Source organism: Suillus fuscotomentosus, assembly GCF_016647785.1.
Source record: "Suillus fuscotomentosus strain FC203 chromosome Unknown F5891scaffold_129, whole genome shotgun sequence".
In the NCBI taxonomy this organism is placed as follows: Eukaryota; Fungi; Basidiomycota; class Agaricomycetes; order Boletales; family Suillaceae; genus Suillus; species Suillus fuscotomentosus.
In genome coordinates, this window is record NW_024539641.1 from 1 (window position 1) to 7,376 (window position 7,376).

The window sequence follows — 7,376 nt, forward strand, 5'->3', positions numbered from 1 at the left end:
CGAAGGATTCATTATCAAGGACGCCACATGCCATTGACCAGTAGGTCCCACCACGCGTTCGTCCCTCTATTTCTTCCAAAGAGAATGTAGGCAGTGCTGCATATACTTCTTCATCATCTACTGCATCTCCGGCACTTGAAAAGCGCGAAGAATCCGCAGGCACATCCACACTCCTTTCGCAAAGTCATTCCAGGCGCAGCAGTCTCCGGTGTCGCTCTCAATCTAAAGATCACGCTTCATTTGTAGAGTCTTCTGAGATCAAACGTGTCAAGAAACCCAAAGAGAGCTTCTTGGCCACGTTCTTTCGCAAGCTCTTCTGCTGCCTCGGAGCCGATTCCCGAGCTCATGACATCGACGTCGATGGTGTGGCAAGCGTTGGGTCGGGTCCTACTTTACTGGCTCACAAGACCGCGGACAATGCTGTGAAGCAATTTTCTGAAAAAGCACCGGTCGCATCGGTAGTTCCGGTCGCATCCTCAGGTCAACCTGCTGTACCTCTTAAGGACTTGCTAGAGACTGCGGGCGCTACCAGTAGGGCCGTACAACTGCCAGGTTCTTCTGTTCCTGGTCAAGTATTAAAGACCTCTGCAAGTCGCCCGTCCGAACATGGTAACGAGTCGGATGATGTTTCGTTTGATGAGTTAAGCGAGGAAGATGAAATGCTGATCAGGAATGGGGGTGCAGGCATTCCCATGGGCTCTGTGAGTGGATCCGTAGTCCAATAGATATATTTCTGACTTGGAATTTACAGGACGGAAAGTCATGGCCACTTCTCCCACCCATCGCGCCTAAACATGTTGGCAAGAAGTGTTTAGTGCTTGACCTGGACCAGACCCTCGTCCATATTAACATCATGGTATATCTTTCACTCCGATTTCATACCTGCTTTTGACGTACCTCGCTGTCAGCCCATACCAGATCCAGACTTTGTCGTTCCTGTCCAAATTGAGCATCAATGGCACAACATGTATGTACAGAAGCGACCAGGAGTAGACGAGTTTCTTCGACAGATGGGTGAGCTGTACGAAGTAGTAGTGTACACCGCAAGTCTGGGTTCCGTGCGTTCATTACAGGTGGCCGGGTTCTAAAATTCAACTAATGTCTTTCTTTTCCTTGTTTCGTCTCATTTAGTATGCAGATCCGGTGATGGACCATCTCGATATCTACAATGCCGTTTCGCATAGGCTTTCGAGTTGGGCCGCAAGAACGTGGATAATTCTGCCAACCTACATATACTGCACCAGTGGGTAGGGCGAAAAGTTTCTGCTGGCATAAGGTGCCGTCCTAACACTTTCTTTTGATACTTAGGGTTCGTCTACTGCTGTGGGGGCAGTCTCTGATATAGACCTCTAGCTCGCAGCATAAATATATTTGTGGGCTATATATATCGATAATTTACTTATGATATCTATGGAACTTGTCATTGCGGTTGCTTTCTGGTCTACTTGTTGAGTTGAGCGCGCTGATGACTACGTCATAAAATTCCCAAAAAGGAAGTTTGGTTCGATTGTCTTTGTACTCTCCTGTACTACTACGGCACGAACAACCTTCAGTCACAGGTTCCTGGCTTGAACATGATGGTAAGCTCAACTGTGCCTCTTGGACGTGCTCATGATCAAGAGTCTAACATGGTTTAGACAACTTACAGTTCTCAGCAACAGATTCTCAATCATGCGGTTGGTATTTGGCCAACGCAACTCCCGCGGTACGCTGAAGCGATGATGCTGTGAGTACCCGTCTGCGAGTAGGATTGCATTCGATTGACTTTTTCTGTGTACAATTAGTGATGATATACCTGAAGATACTTCCGTTGGTAGGAAGAAAACTGATGTCCCTAGGTTAGTTTCTTTTCTTCATAATGGATTCACTTCAACGCCATCAACAGGCCCTTAAAATATGGGAATTGGGAGGAATTTGTCCACCCGTTAGGTGGTACATACTACTATCATAAGGACAAGGTGAGTGCTGCCTAGCTAATCGTATAAGTGATAAACTCGATAAAAAATTTAGAGAACGTATACTTCGGTAAACCTAAGGCGGTACCAGGATCCCCAGAAGATCGATGACTTTGTCGATGCATTACGAGCTGTGACGCAAGAAGATGCATGGATACTGGTTGTTCATCCAACAATGTTTAGAGGAGAAGAAAAGTTCCAATATTACTACGTGGTTCCGGACCAGCGTATCATTGCCTGGATAGAGGAACTAAACGGTTACCTTCTTTTCCGCGACTGTGTCCAGCCAAGCCAATGGGAACATAAGAGTCAGTACCTTATCTTTGAATTTTTCTTTGAGACCGATTGCAATCATGTAGGACTCGAACTCGAGGCTCAGTATTGGTAAGTGGTCAGGATGTGCCAACCTGATTGATCAAAAGACTTCTCACTGGCGGCAGGAAACACTTTGAATTCTTTCCGCAGCAGTCGTCGATGGATGTTTCGGTTGTGAGAAGCGTACGGAGAGAAGTTATTTGCTATATTGGAGGTAAGCTTTATATCACGGTACAATACAATGAGGAACAAAAGATGCTCCTGACTGTATCTGTAAAAGTTGTAAGGTCGCGCGCTGCCTAGTCTGCGTTACTTGAGAAGCAAGTGCGTTCGACCCTATAGGGGAAGTGAGTGCAGCAAGGATCTAGAAGTGTGCGCTTAAGCGAAGCGCGAGAAAGCGCAGGAGCGCGCAAGGTACAAAGGCGCGGGAATGCGCGCGCATATTAGCGCGAAGCGCGGGAAAGTGCGCGCGCGTATGCGGAAATGAGAAACTAAGCTTAAGTAGTGATATAAAGCAAGATAAGAGATATAAGAGTGCAAAATGTAAAGGAATAGCTTTCTACTATATTCTGCTAAGTAGTAAGTGGGTAGTAACTAGTAAGTGAAAAGTAGGAAAAGTAAGGTCCAGTGTAGTATGTACTGCTGGCGCTTATATAGCGCGCCTAAGCGCGCTCATGCGGAGCCGAAGCGCTACCGAGTAGGTATGTAAAAATATATATGAGTGAGAAACTATGATAAAAATAAAGGTGGAACTATGCTAATAAAGGAAATGGAAATATACATACTAGGGAGCTTGGTGGACAGTGGATGGATGCATCTGGATGGCTGGCGCTATAGGGCGCGCAAGCGCGGGAACGCGCGCGCGCGTATACATCGTGAAGCGCGGGAATGGTGCGCGCATGGCGCGCGTTGCGTGGGAAAGCTGCGCCTCATATAGAGATAGCTGCGGGTAGCGCACAGAGTAATGCTATGAGTTCGTGCTGTATACTCCTTGGTGAAAACTACCATATCACGCCATGAGAGGCATGATTCTCTACAACGGGGATGGCAAGAATCGCTTAGCAGGCACAGAAGCAATTACGTTGAGTCAATCCATGGCCGGTTCGATATTCTGGACCCTGGAGCAAATGAAGCAAATCATCGAACATCTAGCCAGTATCGGTTCATACTTGTATCTAGTCCTGCATAGCGTTTTTATAATGAAGAAACAGAAGACCTTGCAGACAACGGGCTCATACATGAAACCAGTATCGTGTTCTGTTGTATGTGAGCCCTGGAAAGCTGAAATCAAGTACTGATATCCCAATTCACAGGTAGAATTTTATACATCTTACGTGCTGTTGCTTCCTCACAAACCCTATCGTCATCAAGTAAATGAACGTTTTAGGGCACCATCAGTATCTTAACCGCCACAACCAACCAGAAGCTCGACTGATTCGGAACCATGCAGTGAAAGAGAAGCGTAGAAACTGTAAACTTCTTTGTTTCATGAGCAATACTGCAGCTACAGTCTTCTGCATGCCGGTCACTGATCGAAAGCGTCAAGAGGACTTCCGTCGATGGTATCGTGAATGGAGTGGAGGTCAAAAACTTTGTCGACAATCTTAGCAATCAGACGAAAAGTCAAATTACCTTGGTAGGCGCTACATCAATGAGGGTATCCACCCACTTATTCACCCACAGGCTGGTGTCTCCATGGCCTTGGACATCGCCATCCTTGCTGTTCCAGGTTTAGGCACAACAGTGACCTCACAGACGTTATGTTCTTGCTCTTTACTTTTCGGTGTTGGCCTGCATTTTTGCTGGCACGATGGTGCAACATTTCGGCGAGAGAATGAGATCCATTGACTTTGCGGTTCGATTCACACTATTTTTTCTCAAGAACAAGCCTGATATTACTGACTGGACAGGTATATTACCTGCAAAAGAGGACGGCGATGCTTGTCGTCATTACAAGCATACCGACTTCTTTTTGTGTATTGAGGTAAGCAAACTTCGATCGTGATTATCTGTGTCACTTATGGTTCGGTAGTGTGACAAGCTCCATCCTCAGATTCTTCGCAGGTGTTGCTTCAGACTTCAAACCATCTACACCTCTAATGATTCCGTGCTTCACTACGCTCGGTGTTGTGGTAGGTTCTTTGATTATATTGGTGATTGCTAGTTACGGTCCTGGCCTGGCCAGGATACGGCCGCAGTAACATCTTGTCCTGAAATTATTCTGCGAGAGTATTGCAAATATAGGATGGATATGTCCCGCGCGAGTCGCATTACGAAGATAGGAGTCACCAACGTTGTCTGCGCCGCGACATCATGCGACACGGTAACACTACGGTATTTTTTCTGTACTTAGGTCCTCAAATTCGTCGTCGTCGTCCGCTAAGAAAGACAGTCAGTTTATTGAAGGGGAGCACACGCCGGACATACATTGAATGGGAGAAGGGGCGTCCCATGGGATCTGACCAGGAGATGTACTGGTTACATTTGGCACATATTCCTGCAAGATTCTGGCACGATAATTTTCTTCCAGCCAACGCAACCTGTATTTTTTGTACAGCTCTTCAAGTCGCACGCAGCCCAACTCTGCACGTCGCAGTCGTTCTTTAACATCAGCCATGGACTCCTCGCGGCTCTCTGTCGTAGGGCAGTCCTTATCAATATTTACCTCTCTGATCTATGATGAGCTTCGAAAATGATTGATGATAGTATCTGACACTTACCTTACGCTGGCGAATTCCTCAGGCTTGGACCCGCCACTTTGTTTGTCAGTGATATCGTGCACTAACTCAATCCTGACACATAGAATTAGCAAGTCCAGTCTTTGACAAGTAAGCCATTAAGTTTACCGGAGGTTCAGATTAATAACATGTCCAGAGATCTGACACGATGATGATTGTTGCATATCCAGGTTCAGCATAGGCAATGGTAGCCTAGCTGCGATATACAAGAAGATGCAAAGTCCAAGAACGCTTTTATCCTTCGGGTCCTTTACTAGCACTTTTTTCGGACCATGGAGCTTATCACCATCGATTTTACGAAAGGTTACTCGGTCCCGACTCCCGGTAGGCCATCCCATCATTGCGGCTACTAATACCTAGCTGTCACTCACCCTGGCCACTGCTTGACTGGCATCAGGCACCCCGCAATTTGACGAAAGGTTGTTCGTTTCCGGCAGGCCATCCTGGCCCATAATCACTGCGGCTACTGCCTAGCCGTCAGCCACCCTGGCCACTGCTTGGCTGCTATCAGGTACGCTGCTTATTGGAATATCACGTGGTGCGCTGCTGGAAATAAAAAGCTAGATTTTAGTATCTGTGATGCTCGAGCTACTTTTGACTCGTGAGCTCTCATGACCACTGAAGAGACCATATCTACCATTCCGAGCAAGCGTGCTACATCGGCCCTTCAAATGGGACCCCGCAAAAAAGCGTAAGCTGCCCTTGTTCGACACAGGTTTTGCAGACTTATTCTGTCGCCCAGCTCTATGTCCGATCCTCTTATATCCCATGGGCGTCACTTCGGTCGAACAGTATTTGCACTATGTAATTATCCTTCTCTACTCACCAACGGCATCCTTAGATTGGAGCAGATGGAAGATACTCCTTTGGAAGACTTCCCTGCTGAGTGAAACACATTGTCTCTATTGACTTACTGTTGTCTGATTTTTTGGTAGGGAACGACGAGAACATCGAGTTTTCGAACAGCTCTTGGACTCTTATCCCGGCCTGTTGGAGCGACTGAAAACCGGGTCTGAGGAGGAAATTATTCATGTTGGAGAGCTGGTGAGTTGTTTTCTGCGTGGCTAGACTTCGTGCTTACAATTCATAGATCGGTAAGGGAGCTGCAGGCGCGAGAGGCGATGATACGAAAACGTTGAAGTCTGCAGTGCTCGATTGGATTTCTCCGAAAGGGGCAGCAATTCAGCCCCCCCTACACAGGAACTCAAAGATCAATCGGGGATTCAACCACGAGCTTACCGGATCACTGCTTTGTCCTGCTGGGTTGGACTGGAAGGACGCAGAGTATGTTTTCGTTTTCTTTTTTCTAGCATCGGTAGTCCTGACAACGTTTTTTGCGCTTGATTCTCAACAGAACGAGAGAGAACCTCCGAAGTGGCGAAATGTTAGTCTGTGGGGACCAATGGCCCATTTTCTTATACGCCCACCATACGTTTGATGCGGATGACCCATGGTGCGGTCTTCTTAGGAGCCGCTTGTTGGTATGTGTGAGTAGGCAAATGTATTTTTACATAGTTCACTACTGATTGCTTGCACATCAGGCCTACAAGCATGTCTTTACGTCTCCAAGTTCGGTCGACAAAGAACCGAAAGCCACACGGTCCGGGAATGCTCGCCTTCATGGCATGAATTCCGTCACCATCGCGTCCATAGCTTACGTTGCAACTCAGGTTCGTCGACGCATGTCTTTCTCGTTGAATAGCTGATAGCTGACATACATGCAACCGAAGGTCCGATTTGCTATAAGTTCTTCTTCGGTGTTCTCAAGGACCGACACAACGACTGACTCAGAAACGTTTTATCATAGCCTCCTCGACCTCTTCGAAGATCCTGAGGAATCTAAGGAGGTTGATGACCTACTCACTTGGTGGAATCGGTATTTTTTATTACTCTTCGTTATATCACTGAGGCTCATGCATTGTTATGTGCCAGCCAAGTGTTTCCCACTTCCTCTGCCGCTAAACGACCTATCAGCGCCAACAGTGCCTTATCGAAAATACGGCTCAAACGTCTTGCGATCAAACAAACTACAGATTCAAACTTAATTTCATCGTAGTCTTTCTAGAAACATGTTTTCGTATAATAAATTACAACTAATATAAGCATAAGCATGTTGTCGTCAACTAGAGCACTCGAGTGACCAGAAGATAGACCTACAGCCAATAATGATCTGAAATAAGCCGAGATGAATTGTAATAGCCCTACCTCTGCAACAAGCTAGCGGATGGTACCACGTCGTCATCGTCCCGCACTCTTGTAACGAACGCAGCTCGGTCCAGAACAAACTAACGTCGCAAGGCCTTATATAGCGTCAGAGTTTATCAAGACTTCGTGGAGAATAGACTGACTAACCCACCTTACACTTAAT

The 7,376-nt window shown here is 46.7% G+C and overlaps 3 protein-coding genes across 3 annotated transcripts; 2 read left to right on the top strand and 1 right to left on the bottom strand.

The window, feature by feature from the left end:
- Positions 1 to 89: 89 nt before the first annotated feature.
- On the top strand, positions 90 to 1,188 carry F5891DRAFT_1211291 (HAD-like domain-containing protein; the record flags this gene model as incomplete). Its single annotated transcript, XM_041369202.1, has 4 exons — positions 90 to 701; positions 752 to 856; positions 909 to 1,058; positions 1,132 to 1,188. Coding segments are annotated over 4 exons (924 nt in total), but the record flags the coding sequence as incomplete, so codon positions are not given.
- Positions 1,189 to 4,599: 3,411 nt separating this feature from the next.
- On the bottom strand, positions 4,600 to 5,349 carry F5891DRAFT_986718 (uncharacterized protein; the record flags this gene model as incomplete). The annotated part of the gene is made up of 4 exons (XM_041377809.1): positions 4,600 to 4,649; positions 4,698 to 4,939; positions 4,991 to 5,062; positions 5,117 to 5,349. 4 exons carry the CDS (start codon positions 5,347 to 5,349, stop codon positions 4,600 to 4,602), a joined length of 597 nt encoding a protein of 198 aa, XP_041218064.1.
- A 270-nt stretch (positions 5,350 to 5,619) lies between these two features.
- Positions 5,620 to 7,064, top strand: F5891DRAFT_1211295 (uncharacterized protein; the record flags this gene model as incomplete). The annotated part of the gene is made up of 8 exons (XM_041369203.1): positions 5,620 to 5,699; positions 5,751 to 5,894; positions 5,944 to 6,052; positions 6,099 to 6,292; positions 6,363 to 6,495; positions 6,550 to 6,678; positions 6,739 to 6,884; positions 6,941 to 7,064. The coding sequence occupies 8 exons, from the start codon at positions 5,620 to 5,622 to the stop codon at positions 7,062 to 7,064; spliced, it is 1,059 nt and encodes a 352-aa protein (XP_041218065.1).
- Positions 7,065 to 7,376: the final 312 nt, after the last annotated feature.